Raw genomic sequence first — 20,305 nt, 5'->3', positions numbered from 1 at the left:
TCTCCCAAACTGAGCTATCCCCGCTAATCCATGAAGTCGTTCTCCCCTTCGGTTGACGATTATCGACACGGTCCCTCACAAACAAAGTAGGCAGGTCAGTAGTATTTCAAGCATTCCCAAGTTTCTTAGCGCATATTAAGAATTCGGGGATTGAACTAATCCTCACACTCCGATAAAAGAAAAAAAAGTCCTGATAGCGGATATTAAAGACACAAAAAGGGTCTATTATATATGTTTATTAATACTACATGTAATAGTACTACTACGTACTTAAGTAGATTAAAGTATCTAAATGTTCGTTATCAGTAAACCCTTAAAACCCGACACCGGCAGCTGCAGGAGCTCCAAACCCTCTACACGCCCTGCAAAACATCAACTAACTTAAGCACTTCACTAGTCCCAAAAAATCTACCGATCAAGCCTTCGAGCTCCCATAGGTACCCTTGCGAATAGATCACTCAGTAAGTAACATTCAATTCAAGCGCCCGGGAACAAAAAAAAACTCAATAAGTTCTAGAACCCTTTTCCGCCTTCATGTATCAACTAAGTACCTAACCTTTTCATCCAATTCCATTACCTTAAAATTTCGTAACAAAAAATTATAAAAAAGGTTTAGTCTAAAAAACCCAACCCGGGTCCCCTGCATATTCGTTCGTACGTGTGATTACCCTCTTTCCTACTGGTCGAGTTATCCTACAACAAAAGATATAGAAAAACTCCAACATTTTCAACACTCAAAAGTCCCATTGTTTGGGCGAGGAATTATAATTATAATTTTGATCGATCCCTCAAGCCCGATAAAGACGTAATATTCTCGCCAGATATCATACTTAAATACATACCTAATACTATACCCTCCCACTCCGTCTTACATTCTCACTTAACAATCAATCAACCCTCTTTAAACCCTTCCAAACCCTCAATCACAAGATAACTCAACCGAGGCAGGGTTAAACATAAAAGTACCATCCACCCGAAACCTCAAAAATACGATACATATCTATACATGCACTCATGTATACAAGAACTCCGGTACCGACTCGGAACCCAAAGCAAGCAAGCAAGCAACTAACCATCACCGCACATGTGCCATAACTGACATCAATTGCAAACCCACACACATCACATCCCTCACACCCCTCACACCCCCTCTTATCTTAACTTTTTCAAAACCCATGTAATGCACCGACTGATAGCTACTTACCTCCTACTTACTTGCTTACCTAGGTACTTACTTACTTACTTAAGTAGCTATCGTCTATGTAAAAAAGCACGGGGTAAACTTTAAATTTTAAACTCCTGACTAAGTTAAACAAGCACGATCCCCGAATCACAAGCCCCTCTATAGTAGTAGCCCTTGAACATAAGTACTACCTATCTACTACTACACTTGTATACTATTCACTCTCCATTCTTATCAATACTAGTATCGCTAGTTAAAAAAATCTTATATTGATAATTATCATGACCTCCTCAGATTCATAAAAAAAGAGAAAGACTAATTTTTGTTTGCTTGGTAAAGTTCGATATAAGAGAAAGAAAAAGAAAAAAAAGTTAAAGTACATACAGATAACAAAATAAATCCAATGATTCTTTTTTTTGGGTGTAGTCAAATACAGAGAAAAGAGTTAAAAAAAATCCATCTTCTCACAAAAAAAATATATAAAAAAAATAAGTAAAAGTACAGTGTAGAGTAATGAAATGTCCCAAGCCACCCGTCGCATCAAAAACGATAATATGAGTAAATCTTTTTTTTTTGTTTCTTTTTTCTTCGCAAGAGGAAAAAAAAGGAAAAAGGAAAAAAGAGAGAGAGAGAAGGGGGGGAAGAGGGAAGATGTGAAAAGAGAAAGATGGGAGGAACTAAAGAAGAGACGAGAGAAGAAAAAGTAATAAAAATCCGGAAACCTGATATTCGAATATTCCAAAAGCCACCCGCCGTTATCCTACCGGTTGTTTTTTGTTGCTCCAATAAGAAAGTATGTGAATAATAAACAAATGAGACATGAAGAGTAATGAAACAAGGAAGTACAAGAAGAAAGTTACTAGTTAACTGCTCGATCGCCGTGCTACCGCCGCTATAGTGATAATAGTAATGAGAACAATAAAGAAATAAGGGGGGTATTATACTGTGTATATGGAAAATAAATGTCGTAATTCCCTTGAGCGGGAATGTCAAAGAAGAGAATAAACCCGGGGGAAAAAGTTACTACGGCAATATCCGTCCATGCCGCCGTATTAAAAGGGAAATCGCAAGAGGTATATAAACGAATAATAAAAAAATGAACTTCGCCGTATCAAGCCGTAGGTAGTTGGATATACCACTATAGACCGCCGACCTCAACGACCCTCCTTCCAGCCCCAGCAGTAGCCTCAGCAGCCTCTGCCATCCTCTCCTTTACAACATCGTATGTTGTCCGCACCACAATCCATGTCTTGCTACCCCAGCTAGTCAACAAAGTGAATAGGACGAGAACGAATATCGGGAGCTATAAATCAAAACGTTAGCATTCTGAAACGACAAACTAGGAGTCGAGAAATTTTTTTACATACCCAGAAAAACAGAAGCCTCTGATCACCTTTGATTCGCTTCATCTTCTCATGATGTATCCGCAAGGCGTCTTGTTCCTCAGTTGTCAAAAGCCTTCTCTTGCTCTTGGTCAGACTCTTTGATGAAGAGGAAGAGATGGTTCCTGCTGTCGTTCGTTTTGTTGCACTCTGAGTGACCACTGCTGTTGCTGCTGCGACTTTAGCATCCATCACTTGGGCTACAGCTTCGCCAATAACACGTAGCTTGTTATCGCTATCATTGGTACGGGGGGTGCCATCTGGATACAACTCCTCATAAGCCGGAGGGGCATTTGGTGGTGAAAACAACTCCCACCACTTGTAATCGGAGTTGGGGCTACCAGTGCCTTCGGTATTTGTGGGCCGTAGAGTCTGTGGGGTAGTAACGGGAGGAGCGACGGGAGCAACGCCGTTGTCACCGGCAACTGCGGCGGCATCGGCGGCCCGTTGGCCTTGCAGCAGCGCATTGAACCTTGCTGTTTGGCCTTGAAGGTTTTGTAAGTTGAGATGCATCTGCTGTTGGAAGTTCTGGAGATTAAGGTTCGGAAGATTCCAATTCATGTTGTGGAAATTTGGCAAGTTCAACGTAAGGTTCGCTAACTGCTCTCGGATGGCTACTAATGCTGCAGCCGTCGCTGCGGCCGGGGCGGCATCGCCCTCATCGATTTGCATATCTGTCGGTAACTGCAAAGAAGTAGATACCTCTGCGAGAGCGGCGAGATTGCTCTTACTAGCGGATCTAGACAGTGGCTTCTCTGCTGTTCGTGGTATCATTGTGAGCTTGCCAGCCGCTAGGTCCCTTAGGTTACGCCCGCTGAATGTTCTCTTTGGTCGGATCCACAGCTCTTCGTCATCGACCTCATCATCCTCTTCAGTATTCTCATCATGTTCTTCATCGTGGGTAGCGAACGGCTCCCAACTTGCCATAGCTGACGCGATGCTTCCGCTCCGACTTCTACGGCCGCTGACAACCCTACCAGGAGCACTGGAGACACTGCTAACCGAAGGCCGGCGACTCCTAGTTCGCCTGCTACCTAGCTCAGCTCTAATATCTTCAGCGTCTGTAAGGCCCTCTGGAGCAACGCCACTAAGGCTGAGAATGTTGAAATCGGCTTTGTTCAATCTCAATCGTCTCACGATGTCCTTGTGGCCCTTAAGCGCTGCGAAATGGGCTGGTGTGAACCCGCCCTTATCTGCCGCATCGGGGTTGGCTCCACGAGCAAGAAGAGCAGCTGTGAACCGGTTGTATCCAAGTGCACAGGCATGGTGTAGCAATGTTTGTCCTTGCCTATTCCTTAGATTCAGCTTGGCGGGAAATGGGGAGTCGTCCATGTCGATGATGTCTAGAAGCTTAAGGAGCTGTGCTTCCATATCCATAGAAGGTAGCGGAGATTGTAAGAATTGTAACGCTTGCATGTTATAGCTGTTACCTCCTGAAGAGTGAGTCCGACCTCCGCTAACCGAGCCCCCGGCATTACCAGGACTCTTCTCATCCATTAGCAACCTCATAGCAATATCTTTCGGCGGCTCGATCTTCCCGCTCCACTTGGCATTGATAACTTGCAATGCTAGCGCCAACATCTTTTGCTCCGTATCGTCCGTGTAGATGAATCTACCTGAACGGCCTGGTAATGTGAGATTAGCCTGAGCAGCGTATCTCATGACGACAGGTACGCTACCAGGGGTACTCGAAGGTGGCAGAAGACAGACAATGGTGGTGTCGCTCCAGAATTCGGTCCGGGGAGACTGCTTGTCACCAAAGTAAACGGTGTGAGATCGCTGGAAGCCACTACCGAGGATAGTGACCTCGATACCGCCTTGGCAAGGTCCCTCGGTGGGTACAATACGGGTAATATCAAAGGGTAGAAGGGCTTGTGAGAGCTGTCCATTGGCGACGTTGAGAAGCTGGGACTGGACTTGGGCGAACTGAGCAGGTGTGAATACTGGTCGCTGGCCCTGAGGAACGCTGAATTGCTGAACTGGGCTTGCGACACGTGATGGGACACGAGACCCTTGTGCAGATGTTGGTGCGGAAAATATTTGCAGCCCATGGAGGCTGTCAATGCTATGGTTACGGTTGTGGAAGCCAAAGTAGTTTGGCCCAGCTCCATTCTCCAAGGGCGTGGATGGTGTGAAAGGAACAGGTTGGGATTGCTCAAACATGCCACCCATTGTGACATTTTGACTGGAAGGTGTGAACGGCGGTTGCGAGAATTGAGATTGTTGAGCAGATGTCGATGGCACGGAGGTATCGATTTTTGTCATTGTGAGCTCAGATCTGGTTTTGGATGATGGATTGGCCTTCCGTTTTTTGGCAGAAGGCCCAGCAGCTGCAGCGTATGGGGGTGGTGATTGCATGGCCCCTACAGATGATTGCCGTGAATTTTGTCTCGAGTGCCCAGTCTTACTAGCTTTTGACGGTCTATCAATTTGGCCCATCGTTAAAAGATTCGTGTCCGAAGCAGAGTAAGGAAGCGCATTGCTCGGAGGAGCAGGGGCAACCGGGATCGGTCCAGGGGCGATGGCGGAGGGGGACGTGGCCCCTTTAGAAGTAGGAGCGGCAGCCACCGGTTGCTGGGCGGCGGGTTGTGAAGGCGCATTGGTCTTGTGATCGTCGGTGATGAGAATGGGAGGTGTGATGTTTTGAGCGACAAGATTGTCATTATGGTCCTTTATAGTGAGAATTATCCTATAGGGTGTTAGTACTAGCTAGTAATTCAAGGGCGGCCAAGATTATGGCCTTACCTGAACCCGCTCTTCTCGCTCTGGTGCCTGCAGTAGCAGGCTATTCTCATAGGCAGCCAAATTTCTGCATTACCATCAATAGGGGACACAATCTCCCCATCATTGGCCTCCATCTCTGCCTTCTTCTGTGCTTCCGGTGGACCCCATTCAAGAACCTCAGAGCAGTTGAAAACTATAATTCGCTTACTCTCATCACGCGCCCAAGACTCTTCCTCCTCGACTTTCTTGATCTTCTTTCGCGCAGCCCGTTTCCGCTCCCGAGTGATACAACCGGAGCAGATCCTGACCTCGCCTCCATTTAGTGGCTTATCCTCTTCCGCAGTGTACCCTTCCTTGCCATCTTCGCTAATTGGCTTTCCAGAACCAAAGACTCTCTCCTGTAGCGGATCGTCAATGGCTCGTTGTAGCACCCTTTGCAATAACTCCGGGCTTCCTTCAACAGAAGAGGCACATATTAAACTTGTATATAACTCCAAGGTATCTGTGGTCTTCTGATGCGGCGGCTTAGACAGTAACTTAGGTTTCGAGATGGTATGTGTCGGCAGGTGTAGTTTCGTTACTCCCGGCGGGAGCGGTGCTAGATTCAGATTGACCCTGATCTGGGTTTCCACCCTAGACTTCTCATTTATCCTTCCACCGGGTTGGTCGCCTCTCAATGTCAGCTTATACGAAAAGTCGCCGTTGGCTGGTACTGGTGTATACGCGAGCATATTGGGCATCGGCGAAGCGCTAGAAAACGAAGATGGACTCCACATATTGCTAATGCTGAAGGCTTTTGTCGGGCGGAACCCTGTAGACTTCATGAGTGTCGCTGTTTCGTCCTCGCCAGACGTGCTTGTCGAATTGTGCCGTTTGCCATTTCGCTGCTGAGAAATCCCGTTTGCCGCCGAACTCGCTGGAGAAGGGTGGCCATGGGAGTCAAATGTGAAAGAAGCAAGCGCTTCTGTCGAGTTCGGGGATAGTGTAACGGAGGATCGCCTCTTCTTGCGGTTATTTGGGTATGTGGGTGTCGATACCGTCTGAATACTGTCGGGGTTAAAGCTAAGCTGCGGATTCAGTGTCGACTGGTTTTCTGGGAAGAATCTAGGTACGCTGGACTGTCGCTGGCTTTCAAGTTTTACGGCTAGAGGCGAACTAGCAGCACTTTCGAAATCAAAGAATTTTGCGGTGTCGTCGACAGCCATCTTATCCCCTAACGAAACAGGCAGGTGCGTCGGCGCTGGTACTAGCGGGGTAAAGTTACTACCAAAGAATCCATTTGACGACGACGACGATAATGGAAACGTGATAGTGCCGCTAGTCTCGTCGAGCATGGGAAAATCGTCCTCGACATCGTGCATCATCGTGAGTCCGTCAGGACCCTTGACACCAGGTATCTGTGGAGGGGAGGATTCGGACGAGTTTGGCGATGTATTGATCGATTTTGGCGACTGCTCCTGTGACTCTGGAGGAGACGGCGAGCCTACGAATTCTACTGAGTTAGTTACGCTCTTGAGATTCCCAAGTCGGTACCCGAGTGCTGCCGTACCAGCGCCACCGCGAAAGGCGAAAATGTCGTTCCCGCTCTCGAACGGCGCGAGCAGGTAGTCGTTGTCAAGCCCCAACAAGTATGAGGAGTCGGAGCCGTTTATCGAAGCAGCAGCATTGTGTGCATCCCCACCCAGAGATTGAAGAAGATCGTCCTGATTTGTGAACTCTGCAAAGTTGAAGTCTCTACCGTCGGTCATGTGTGTTGGTTCAGACTTCATGCCTATAAGAGGTATACCTCGAGTGTATACTCTCGTGTCGTGGAGAAAGGAAACGGTTCGCCCTGAATATCGATTCCCAGATGGCTTTCCCTCCTGTCTGTTTTTTTTTTTCCTTTTCCCCAAAATATACTCCTGTTGGATCGAATATATATCCCCCGGAACTCGGCGAAAGGGGTATCTAATGCGCCTTAGACAGCGGATGAGGTCGGGCGGGGCGTTGAGTCAAAGAAAATAGATTTAAAAAAGATAGTATCGAGAGAACCTGAACGAACTCGAGGAGGTAAACGTCAGCAAAGCCGCATTCTCAACAAAAAAGAAGACCCTGGACGGCTAGGTACCAAGACTACCAGTACCAGTACCACCACCACCACCACAACGACAATTAACCACCATTCAAACGGAAGACATACCGAGGCTGTTATTTTTCTCCAGGAAACTCCACTTGACAAGGCTGCTAGCGTGTAATGTATATGCAATGTGTAATGTAGTCAAAAAGATTTGATCAGGGTATAGTAGAAATGATGACGACAGAATAGGGCGTTCGAGACGGAATATATCGACGAAAGGTTAGAGCTCGCGAGAGCCACAAGGAGAAGAAGAAGAGAGAAGGAGGAAGAGGGAGCAATCACGACAGCCTTGAAATCCCCAAGATGACAGGCTGGCCCCCCCTAAAAGGCATATAATATAAATTCGAATGATCGAGTAGTAATGGACAACCGAACAGATGAGACGAAATGAACGAATGAATGATGGGATTTTTAGCTAACGGAGGAAGTTCGGTCGGGTACTTGGGTGGTTCAGGTGCACGGCGCTCCGACTGACTACTATTACAGAAAAAAAACTCCGAGACTTTGCCTTGGTGTGTGTGTGGGTGGATGGATAGGTGGGTGTGGGTGAACGTGACCGGACGTCAAGATGCGTAAGTAATGTGATAATATCCAATCCAAGGACTTCTTATCAGAAGCAGATGCAGAAAGGTGGGAGTAGAAGGAGGTAGAAGTAGTGTAAGAGTAAGAGTAAGCCTCGGAAGGACAGCCGGGGCCGGTCGATGCAGGTTTAAAGTCAGCTTCACAGCTGATGTTCGCTTTCGTATTCTTATTCTTCCTGTTGTTCCTTGTCGTCGTCGTCGTCGTCGTCGTCTTCCCCCTCGCTACTGCTGCAAGGAGACGTCGATAACGAAGGGATAGGAACACCGGTTGGTTTGTTTGTTTGTTCGAACCCGAATTCCGCCTGCGATGTCGGCGTAGTTCTTGGGAGTTGGCTGCGTAGCCGTCAGCACCAGCAAGAAACCCGCAGGAAATTTGCCTGAATTGAGGTAAAAACTCTGCAAAGGAAAAGGGAAAAAGCCGGTCTGTCAATTAGATAGTTAGTTAATCATGATCAGGATGTATGTGTGAATATATATGAATATTGTATGTCATGATGTTAGATTTAAGAAGATTTGATATGGAGATATGCTTCAGGAATAAAACGGGCTTGGACAGGCACACGCACATAATAGCAAAGCTATCGTATTTCTCTCTCTCTTTTTTTTTTTTTTGGGGGTTCCTTGTTTGCTGGATGTTAGCTGGAATGGGCGTCGTCGAGTCTCAGATCCATTAGAAGCCCCCACTCTTTGATAATATAAGTGGTATCTTCTCGAACTTCACAAGCCAAAGAATGAGAATAATGCAATAGCCACAATCTAAATCGGTTCGGGTCGAGTCGAGTAGCGTCGATCGAGTCAAGGCAATCGAAGCGGTGCCGGGGGGAATTTCTGTCACCACGCAATTGGCTGGTTAGGTATATATTTGTATACCGTGCTCTGTCGTGTGTATTAATATACCTTATACTTGAGTAGTAAGTAAGTATAGACTTAATATAATCAGGAGCTTTTGCAAAAAGGAAAGAAGGAAGGAAACTGCATGTGCAAGTGAAAGCAACAGTGGAAGTGAGAGTGAAAGTGGGAGTGAAAGCGGGAGAGGCTCGAGAAATGACAAGGACGATAATAGATAATCGATAGAATATAATATAATATACCGGTGCTACACATGCAAGCACAAGACACAGACCCAGATGCAGCAGATGCAGATGCAAATGCAAATGCACACACAGATACGGATACAGATACGGATACACTTCTCTCTAGCCTCAAACACCAGTATGTAAGTACCTACCTCTAATCAACTTTTAAGATTTCGTGGCTTTCAAATCTAACGGAGGACTGACTATCCGATACAATCAATTGGAGGGGGCGGCGGCCATCCAGGCTGATATATGTCGTATGTAAAGAGCTGGAGGCTCCTTCCGTGAATTATATTTTATCTCATTTTTTTTTCATTTCAGCATCGACTTGATACTCGATTCGACTCGATTCTTCCCGTTCCTGGCCTTCGAGACTATTCTGATCTTGGCTAGCCATGACCCTACCCTGTCAAATGTTAAAAAAGAAACTAGTAAGTACCGACTGATATATAGTCTTGAATCGATGAGCACAGGTATATGCCGCTTGCCTTTTCCATACCCCTCCCCTCCCCTCCCCTCGAACCCGGTCCATGGCCAGCTGCTGTTCCTGACGGCACGGCATGCAAACTATAGGTCTATGACTTACTATCAACATACATAAGTGGTTAACTAATGTATTATCATGTAATTGATAATTCCCTTTTTCGTATGAAGGCTGCCCGGAGATACTACTTCATAGTCGAGTTATGCCAAAACTGCATGCACGGCACGATAATCAGCATCCCGAATCGATAACATATATTAATAGTCTACAACCTGACTACTTAGTTCTTGTTAACCATGTTTAAGTACTTACATAAGTATTTACATACCTAGACCATGCTTCGGAACGCAACGACGACGACGACATCTGTAACTACAACTTACACAGTGCAAGTTAGTTCAAATATTAATAGGCAAGTACCTCGACAGTCGGATTCGCTAAGCAGGGAATACATTCGCCAATATCATTTACATCGGTGATGCGATTGGTTCCCGTCACCATCACCGTCAAAAAAAAAAGAAAAAGAACCGTGGCCGGTAGGTACCGCCTATAATTCGAACCAGGATTTCCCAGCAAGGCCGGATTCCTTCTTTCATTTTGGCTTGTGCCGTGGCAAAGGCTCCATATGCAACAACGACTGTCGTTCGCAATCGGTTTGATGCGCAACGTCAATGCTGCAAACCGGTAACCGTTTTTTTTTTTAATTTACCAAAGCATTGCATAGACGGGTGGAAAGAACTCTATAGAATGTCTCTTTCAACTGAACGTGATTGGACGGTTGATGATACCTTTCCAGCTAACGTTGTACCGTTTTGTTTCCTTTCCTTTTTTTTCCTCTTTCGGGGCGGCCTGAACCATAGTTCGCAACATGTCAGTCATGTCAGTGCTCGGATGCCACCTCGGTCCCGGCGTATTCTCGTCGTCAAAAGAGCGTTATTTTCTTCCCACGCATGGGCCATGATGTTCCTCTCTGCCAGGTACTTAAGTACTAAATAAAATATATTTGCTAGATTGCGTCTTCTTTCGTTACTAACTGGGCAAAGATCTAACTAGCTTAATACAGAGCTGACCAGGTCCGTGTCCGAGCACTCACCCGAACATTAACGTGCGTACACACGCACATACATATTTCAGTACCATGGATATCGAGTATCATAAAATGCGCAGCCCCCTTCTCGCAGTTGAAAACGGCGAGAAAAAAAGCAAGAGGGGGGCTCGGGCTTATGATTCAATCAATCACCCAGACAATTACTGACATAAACACACATATGTTTTTATCCAACTGGGTAGCTGCATGATTAGCTGATATCGCAATGTCTGAGGCGTTTAAAATTTTTTTTTGTTCGCTCGAAAAAGTTCCTTTTTCATTACGAAATAAAGAGGATATGCAGGCAAGCTGATGAATCCGATGTGCTAGCCTCCAATAACATATGATAACCTCCCTAATCCTTTCCCCCCCCTCTATCAGGTATCTCCATGTCTCTTATCTGCTAGTTCCGCTTCGATCAAGTTAGAAGGGTTGGAAATATGTATGTTAAGTAAGTATGTATTTATATCTCTTCGTACTCGTTATACGCGGGTACCCACCTGTCAGGCTTTTCATATGCAGCCATCTCGGAAAGACTCGACCGAGCTGATAATCCACCAAGCTACCGGAATGGGACTCTTCGTACTATAGAAAATCATTGGAAAGGTACTTAAGTGTCTCCCTGCAATAGGATTCTCCACCAATCGATATTCGGCGTATCCCCATCAACTCCATCGATCCGTCTCCCTACCACAGATCATCAAAGGAGGGCCCATAATACGGATATCAATATCGATATCCACTCTCTTGCATATGCAGTTACACGGGCTAATCAAAAGTGTAAAAAAAAACAAAAAAAAAAAAACGTACACACATTAAGACATTGCAGATTTTCCAAAAATTAACGGCAGGGAAGCTCGAGCTCTAGCACCCGCTACATGTATAGTACCATGCGGCCGCCGACCCTTGAGGTTTTTAAACACTAGGTCGAATCTCGGGTTTGAGTTCAAAGACGCATATATCACATCAAGTCCCTCAATCGTAAATATGAGGGTCCCTTCCCGAGGAGAGGTGAAGAACGCCCAAAACTTCAATAGATAAGACGTTAATGTAATCATGTCGATTGTACCCCGGCATCGGATTATAAGGCTTATTAACGAAACGAATCAAGTACTCAAATCTTTCTATACGATCTAGATATATATACTTATATGGCCTGAGAAGGTGTTCTAGAGTAGAGGGGCACATTTACAGATGTATCTTATATACTTCGGCTTGTGACGTCGACATCCCTAAACCCCCAAACGTAAACTAGCTGCGATGTCCCAAATCACCAAAGAGCTAACTAGTACATCCACGTTAAATATACCGCTTCCATGCTAGGCTATATATAATGAGTTTCCGTACGAGCTGAATAGTTAAGGTACTATATAAGTACTTATATACTTAAGTACCTTGGTATTTACTTAATTACGAAGGAAACAGGGGAGTTGAGTATTATATTTTATCTGTTCTAGTTTTGAGACTGATATTTTATTGCGATAGCTTAAATGCCACATAAAACAACACAAGACTTAAGTAGTGTTAAACGGGGCGTGCTTCTATATTAAGTACCCGCGCGCGGCCCGTGACTCAACCTTGAAATGTTTATAAATGGACAAATCTAAACTAAGAAAGCTCCTAATGCAACCTGGTTTACGAGATAACTCCCAACCCGTATAGAGCGCTAGAGCGGTCATGCAGCAATATTCGATTTCTTCTTCATTCGCCTCCGGTTGAGGACAACTTGGGGAGCTCTTTCGGAAGTATGCTCTTTAATAGGGGAGCTGTCTTCCTTATACTCTACTTCGATGTAGGCGGAATCTTGCTTATCCGGCTGAAAGATAAACTGACGAAAGTAATCATGTTCCCAGTTAGCCAAAATCGTCCCTAAAAAATTCATAGATTAATAGAAAAAAACTTACATAAACATTCGGCGCAGTTCCTTCATCCCAAGTAAATATTTGCGAGTAACACAAGGGCTCAGACCCGCAAACCATATCACCCGGCGGACCCTCCTTAAGCGTTATCTCATTGACAGGAGACCCCCATTGTTTCCTCCACCGCGATTTTATATTCCCGGACTTGGGAATCTTAAGCTTCTCAGTGCTATACCCGATATTCCAGTAACTGGGATCGGTAGCGCAGAGATTACCGCCGGAGGTGCTGAATTTTGCTTCAACGTAGCCGATTTCCGCGCAGGTAATACCCGCGGAGCTGACTGTGACGGATTTATAGTTGCCAACTTCGTTCATGCACTGGTTTGCGCCGTTGTTGGGGTCGAAGTTGACTATGAAGGGGTCTTTGACACTGTTGGAGAGATGGACACAGGCGTGGACTTGGGCACCTAGATTCCATACAAAGAAATTTCTTAGTGATGTGGGAGGAATGTGAATGTATTGGAGATGATGTTAATTACCTGCTCCCGCGAGGGCGACGTCTAGGTGGCCGAGGAAAGTTATAAGAGAGGCTATAGTAAGAGTGCGAAGGGTAACCACTTTGAGAGATGTCTTGATGTCTTGATGTCTTGATGCCTTAATGTCTTGATGTTTGATGTTTCTGCTGATTTATGATGATATTCCCAGAAAAAACTTGAAGGACTGGCTCGCTACTCTTTATATCAGTTGCAAGCTGCCGTTGGCCCAGATGACAACAATGATGACCGCTAGGGCCTAGAGAGAGCTGAAGAGATGATGGAGCGAGGGAGCGATAGTAGCTTCGAACCCAAGGAAGAACAGCCTCAACTGGAGAACTGAAGCCATTGACTCTCATACATGCATCCTAATTCGACATGACGATCTAATTAACCTAGCCTCGAGATCAGGCGCAGATGAGAATTAACCCCTACCCTCATCCGCGTCTCTTGGACCGGTCTCAGGTTTACGAGAATCCACTAACTTCACAACTTCTATAGCAGTCTAAAATCCGTCTATGTATCTTTGACCGGACTCTACAAAACACTCTACTAACATTCCTATTTGCCGATTTCTCTGCCTCGGTTTATTAGCCCATCATTTGCGGCGGCGGGGTCTCCTGGAAGGCATGTCGAGCTGCATACCTGCATATTACAAGGATCATCGATCAGGGTCCAATGGAAATGCAGAAGTGTTCAGCAATGAATCAATGAGACTTTTTGTACTACTGTTGAATTTAAATTGGATCCTGCATTGCGGTGCAGTGTACTTGAACTGGTGGCGTTCCGGAGAATATACAACCCCACCAGCAAGCTATCCTAATGTTAACGCCAGACAAAAATACAACGTATAACAACGCGGATAGGAACAGCTGAGCGGTGAGCTCTGCCTACAATGAATCTCTTACGGTTTTGTTTTTTGCTCCCTAAACTAGGGGGTTCGAGCTGGCGCGCCACGCGATATTCGCATTTGCATTGCAGGTATATGCTTATAGCTCCAGGCTACCAATCTACGGCAGCATCACATGAGACGGGACGGGACGGCTATATCAGGTCAATGACACCACTGAGGGCATTATCGTGCTCTCAGCTTCATATTGTTAACCAAGCTTTGCATTGTTTAGTACCGAGGCTGGGCCTATCTTGAGCGGAAAGCGGTATCCAAGGTTATGACTCAGCAGATTCAATACGCATATGTGCGGACGACCCAAAAACCATAATACATGATGGATGCAACTTCAGCTTCAACCACAGTGTAAATTGATAGAGACAGCCTTGTCTCGTACATAGCTTCTATCTTAAATGTCCTAAATAGACTGTATATTGTAGGCTGATCCTTGTTACCCTTTGTGGCTTCTGGGAACGAGACCAGCTGATCCCGACCATAGCTATATCGGCCACAGCTATATAGGCCATAGCTGGCTTCGAAGTTCACCGAACAATCAAGCAGAAAAGCAATCCTCTCTATCCTCAATTACGAATTTCTTCTCTCATACATACCTCAGTTCAAAAAATGACCTCCGAGAGTCAGTACCAGGGCTCGCAAGCCTATGCGGCGAATGTCCTTTCAGAGGAGTCAGTTTCACCAAACTCTGGCAGCGTGGGCTTTTCTAAGACCCTCGTTGATCTTCGTGGCAAAACATCCTCCATCGGATTGCAGCTCAAGTTGTCCTATACGCCAGGCGTAAAGGGCTCATTTGGTGCACCAAAAAACTGGGGTCTCGAGATCCCCTTCACCATCCCCAGAAAGAGTCTCACATCCCAAGGAAAAACATTCATAGTCGATCCAAACTGGGCGGATCAGGATGGCTGGAAATCTGGCTTGAAATATGTGAACAACCACGGAATGTTTTTTTGAACATGTATTCGCTGCTGAGCCTTTGCCATCGAACCGGCCAAACAGACCCGGTGACTATGAATGGCGTTTTAAAACAATCGACGGAAGCACTGAATATTTTGATCCCTATGGCAAGCTCCTCGAGCACTCCGACCTCTACGGAAACTCTATCTATTTCTCCTACGTCGACGATCTGGCAGGTCCAATGACTGCCAAAGTCGACTATATCCTTGATTCGTGGGATCAAAAAATAAGTTTCGAGTATGATCTGGATGGCGCAATGTATTTACACGCACCCAATGGCGGACAGACAAAGGTTGAGTTTGCAACCCATGGGGTCGAGAGCATAAAAGATCCCATGGGCTACATAACTGAATTCACATATATTCCATTGGCTGGCCAGACCTTAATTGACACTATAACGTTCCCGTCCGGGCTGCAGTCCAAATTCGATTATAATATGCTCTCAGCACTGGACAGGGATGGCAACCCCTTCAGTATTCCGGCGTGTTCCTATCATACACATCAAGATATCCATGAAAATAAACTCATGGAGACGCAATACGAATATGGTGTGGATACCGGGTTTGCGAACTTCACGGGGGCCAGCATTGGCTGCCGGATGCAATCGTCGCATGATTCCTTGATGGAGTCCGAAAATCAAGACTATCGGTGAGTTGAGGATATATTTTATCGCGCCGTGTAGATAAGTAGCTATAAAGTATGTCTGCTAATTCTAAGCCTCAAGATACGATGTTACTATCACACGCCTGGATACCAAGGGAGAGGCTCGTCAGATATCACGTGTCTACTACAATTACCTACACCTTCCTATGCAAGAGGATCATTACCATGTCAATACCCAAGGGAAAGACACATTTTCACATCGTACGATCAACAGTTACGACATTCCCATAGATCACCATGCTCGATCAACTACCTATAGTCAGCCGATCCAGGTAGACCAACTGCACTACTCCGAATCAGATTTCAAGCTGCTCCGCAGAGCGGCTTCTACATATGATGCATTCGGCTTCCCGTTGACCATGACTGAGTGGATGTGGGACAAGCAAAAGAATAACTTGGTGATGCAAAAGAGCGTCACGAGCACGTATAAGATTACAGCTTGGGGCGGCGAGTTGCTTGAAACCGAGACATATACAGACCATGTCACTTCCCGTGAGAAACGTATCACATATCAACTCACATTCGACGAACGGAATATCGCGAGCTCCGCAGTCACATACAGAGACGATGGCGGTGCCACATGGATGCCGTGGAAGACAAAATCGTATGTTTACGATGATATCGGAAGAGTCAAAGAAGAGTCGGTTGCATGGAGCGACGGAACAACTTTCCCTGCGGAAAGTATCAAGCAGTACACCTACAAAAAGGCACACTCTTTCGATCCCCAAACTAGTCTTTATAATGAGACAATTACCGATCCCTTAGGAAATGCCGGCACAATGAGCTATGACATGCGAATCAAAGGAGGTCCGTTGGTGATCAAGCTATCACCTCTGGGATCGCATGAGACGATGAAATACGACCTCTTAGGCAGAATTGTCGAGACTACAGATGCACTCGGCGCAACAATAAAAACGTCCTATTTCATTGGTCTAGGTCAAAATTTCGCACAGAATGTTACTTCGACGGGGTACATTACTTGCACGGACTATGATGTCTTAGGTAGAAAAACTGCGATCAGGGACAGTGGTAATCGGGCTGGCACAAAAGCGGACAGGATTCTATCCCGGTCTGAATATGATGCGCTTTCGAGACTTGTCAAATCAACTAATGAGCTCGGCTTAGTGATCACGACGGAATACGATGATCTTAATCGAGTCACCAAATCTATTGACGTATATGGCAATTCCACCACCTATGAATATAACGATTCGGAGCTTACAGCTGAACTCAAAGTGAATGGCGACCTTCGCAGCAATACATTCACGGATGCTCTCGGTAGACAGATCAAGAGTATCACATACAGTGATTCCGCAGCTGAAGGTAGTTCCTACAAACTCGTAGCGGAGCAATCATACGATGCTTTTGGTAACGTCACTAGCAGCAGGAAGCTTCAGCAATCCCTTGACGACTCTCAGTCGATTCTATTAGCGCAGGTAGACTTTGTTCATGATGTCGAAGGCAATTCCCACAAGGTCGCATCCAGCGTAATTTCAAGCGGTCTATCAGGCAACCCTGATAAAGTCCTTCGAGAGTACACAATTGACATCTTTGGCAACTCGGTGACATATAAGAAAACGGTGTCCTACGCAGATGGGCGCCAGTTTGTCTGCGATGGCCCGTTGAGCATATTTGATGCATGCAATCGAATGGTAAAGCTTCGAAACCAACTCGGCCAAATAGAAAATAACGAATTCGACGCTGAGGGACATGTAATTGCTATGACACGTTACGATGGGACGAAGCACACATACGCATACGACAAACTTAGCCACATGATCATGTCAACCTCTCCTGAAGGGTCGAGAGTCTATGAGTATCTGCCAAATGGCAGGCTAGCCAGTGTCGCGAAAAATGAAGAAAAGGTTAAACACACGTACGCCTCTGACGGCTGCATAATGTCAACCGAGTACCCGAACGGCCGGAAGCAGATCTATGTCATTGATGAAACCTCTAGAGTGATCCAAGAAACAGACGTCGCCGGATGTACGACCGAAAACTCTTTTGATGCTTATGGCCGGCTTATGTCAAAAAAAATGGGAGGTAGCAAGATCGTCTATCACTTCGGCACAGTCAATCACGTTGAAGGTCAGCTGGTTGGAACCTCCGTTTCCGGATCCTAGTCATATCATCGAAACATTAAGTACGATGGGTTCGGGAGACAGGTCAATACAACGGATCGAGACCTGGAGGGAAAGGTTATATTGGATTCTGTATACCTATACGATAGTCGAGGCCGGTTGCTGGCTCATGAGCTCAGTTCGAAACAGAATCCCCAGGCTTTTAATATCAACCAGAAAGAGCAATTTCAGTACGACGGTTTCGGCCAACTCGTTTCACACTCTACACAGTACGAACGAGATCTTGCGCCGCCTCAGACAAAACTCTTTAGATACGATGGTAATTTCAACATTATACAGAAAATCATCAATGGTGTGCCAGAATCCTTTACCTACAATGCCTTAGACCAACGGCAAGACCCTGGTTTTGCTTACGACGGAAATGGTAGGTTAATTCAGGGAGCTGCTGGTCGACTTTATAAGTACGATTCAGAAGACAAACTGATTTCAGTCACACATTCAACGACTACAACCTATTCATACAATCCAGACGAGTCACTTGCCACAATATCGAAAGCAGCAGAAACCAGTGCCTTCTACTACAGTGGTGGAGCCGTGAGCTCCTCTCAAGGTGTAACTAAAGATCACTCAACCTGGACCTCGTATCTACTAGAGCCGAAAGGTCGAGTGGCGGCTGAAGTAGAGGGCAAGGGAACTTCATATTTCCTCGAAAGTCGGAACTCAGTCAAGATGACTCTCAACAGCAGCGGCTCGTCTACGCATCACTACGAAGCATACGGCGAGGAGCCTTCTCTCGATGAAAAATCCCGCTTCGGCTGGCAACAGGAGCTTGGTGATGATAGCACTGGGTTGACTTACCTTCGTTCGAGATTCTATCAGTCGAGCAACATGGCATTCATCACAATGGATGGTTCTCGCAAACAAGAGAACCGGTATGCTTATTGCAATGGAGATCCCATTAATGCTATAGATAGTACGGGGCACAGTGCGGCTACTGTAGGAGCGGTTGCTGGTATGGTTGTCGGCGCCGTTGTAACGATTGCATCTGGCGGAACATTAAGCTGGCTTGGGTTCAGCTTCACTGGCCTTTCTTTAACAGCTATAAGCATCGGTGCAGGAACGATATCTGGTGCTCTGGGAACTCTAGCCGGTGATGCCACAGCTGCTGCTATCTCAGGAGAGTCGTTCACGACTGCTCGTGCTGGCGAAGACCTGCTGGTTGGTGCAATCGGAGGGGCAGTTGGGGCAGGAGTAGGTGGGGCAGTGAGTAGTTCAGCGATGCGAATGGCCATGTCAGCAAAATGGTCTGTACAGGCCATCTCCAGGCTAGGAACGGCCATTTCTACTGTCCTCGGTGGAGGTAGTGGAAGTTTTGCATCCGCTGCAACCTTCGCAGGGATACACCATCAACCACTATTCTCTTTGAACACAGCATATGCCGCCATCACTGGCATGCTCGCGGGAGCCGGCGGGGCATTCATACACGGCGGAACATGCCTTGCATACGGCGACATAGATACCCTTCCGATAGAGCTTACTGCAGCGGATATAGCCCTTGGAGGGGAAGAAAACACCATTGTCCGTGGCCGGGTTCCCTCAAAAGAGTTTGGGGATCACAAAGTTTATAACATGACCCATCCTATAGAGAATACCAAACAGTTCTGTACTTATGACACAAGTAGAATCCTTTATACCAGTCAAAGTGGCCGACCACACCGAACCATCATCGCCCATGGTGACGCCGGCCGCCTGTATGCGACCGTCAAATATGGTAACAACATTGTTTACCGACCAATAAAACCCACTTTATTGGCAGAACAAGCACGTAACTTTTTTAACCAAGCTCCTCTAGATCCTGGCTGGTCAAACGATATCAAGCTTCTTTCGTGTAGAGGAGGGTGGTCGAATGCTAAGAAGATTGCAGATTATTTGGGAGAGAATGTCTGGGCTAGTTATATTAAGGTATCAACCACTGAAGAATTTCTAGTAGCGGATTGGAAGTTGTACAGGGCGCCTTACCTTTAAGATCATCTGTCCGACAATATACTGGGCTTGTGGGCTTCGCGGGTGTTTCTGGTGCGTGGATATATACTTACTTACTTAATACCTAGGTATATAGCGGGATAGTTACCGTTCTAATTCAAAACCTTGCATTTTTCTTTTATTTGCCTTCCAATTTCATGTTTCCTTCGAACGTTGCGGGTGGCTTGAAGAGTATTTATATGCATACATACCGACGTAAACACTATCACATAACTGCCTGCAAGTTATAATAATTGGGACTTTATAGGCGAATAAGAACTGGTAAGGGAAACTGGTGCTTTGGAATAATTTATAACTTCTAGCCTTGGTCACCCACCTGGGTACTTACCTACTACTTAAGTAGTAGGTAAGTACACTTACGGTGGTGTATCGATGACAGCTTCTACGTCTCGGGTTTATCTAGTAGTTAATTTTTGAAAGCATGAACTCCTAATATCTGTATATGGTCTAGCTGATAGGTATAAATAAATTGATATAACAAAACCCATATATGAGCTGGGACTGCGAATAGATTATTACTACATATGAATGTACAAACTCATGGTAAATAAATAAAGGGAGATTTACAAACCTTACTATGCAGAAACAATGCTCTAGTACATTTTCTAACACAGCCTTCCAAAATATACACA

General features: G+C 45.8%; 3 protein-coding genes across 3 annotated transcripts; 1 reads left to right on the top strand and 2 right to left on the bottom strand.

Moving 5' to 3' along the window:
* Positions 1-2,321: 2,321 nt before the first annotated feature.
* Positions 2,322-7,037, bottom strand: AOL_s00169g43 (uncharacterized protein; the record flags this gene model as incomplete). Its single annotated transcript, XM_011127400.1, has 3 exons — positions 2,322-2,486; positions 2,551-5,254; positions 5,311-7,037. The coding sequence occupies 3 exons, from the start codon at positions 7,035-7,037 to the stop codon at positions 2,322-2,324; spliced, it is 4,596 nt and encodes a 1,531-aa protein (XP_011125702.1).
* A 5,271-nt stretch (positions 7,038-12,308) lies between these two features.
* Positions 12,309-13,374, bottom strand: AOL_s00169g42 (uncharacterized protein; the record flags this gene model as incomplete). The annotated part of the gene is made up of 4 exons (XM_011127399.1): positions 12,309-12,461; positions 12,538-12,959; positions 13,032-13,174; positions 13,337-13,374. The coding sequence occupies 4 exons, from the start codon at positions 13,372-13,374 to the stop codon at positions 12,309-12,311; spliced, it is 756 nt and encodes a 251-aa protein (XP_011125701.1).
* A 1,164-nt stretch (positions 13,375-14,538) lies between these two features.
* Positions 14,539-19,655, top strand: AOL_s00169g41 (uncharacterized protein; the record flags this gene model as incomplete). The annotated part of the gene is made up of 4 exons (XM_011127398.1): positions 14,539-14,873; positions 14,929-15,534; positions 15,611-17,637; positions 17,785-19,655. The coding sequence occupies 4 exons, from the start codon at positions 14,539-14,541 to the stop codon at positions 19,653-19,655; spliced, it is 4,839 nt and encodes a 1,612-aa protein (XP_011125700.1).
* Positions 19,656-20,305: the final 650 nt, after the last annotated feature.

This window comes from Orbilia oligospora (genome assembly GCF_000225545.1).
Source record: "Orbilia oligospora ATCC 24927 unplaced genomic scaffold scaffold00169, whole genome shotgun sequence".
NCBI lineage: Eukaryota > Fungi > Ascomycota > Orbiliomycetes > Orbiliales > Orbiliaceae > Orbilia > Orbilia oligospora.
Note: the sequence above shows the minus strand (reverse complement) of the source record. Positions and strands in the feature narration are given on the sequence as shown.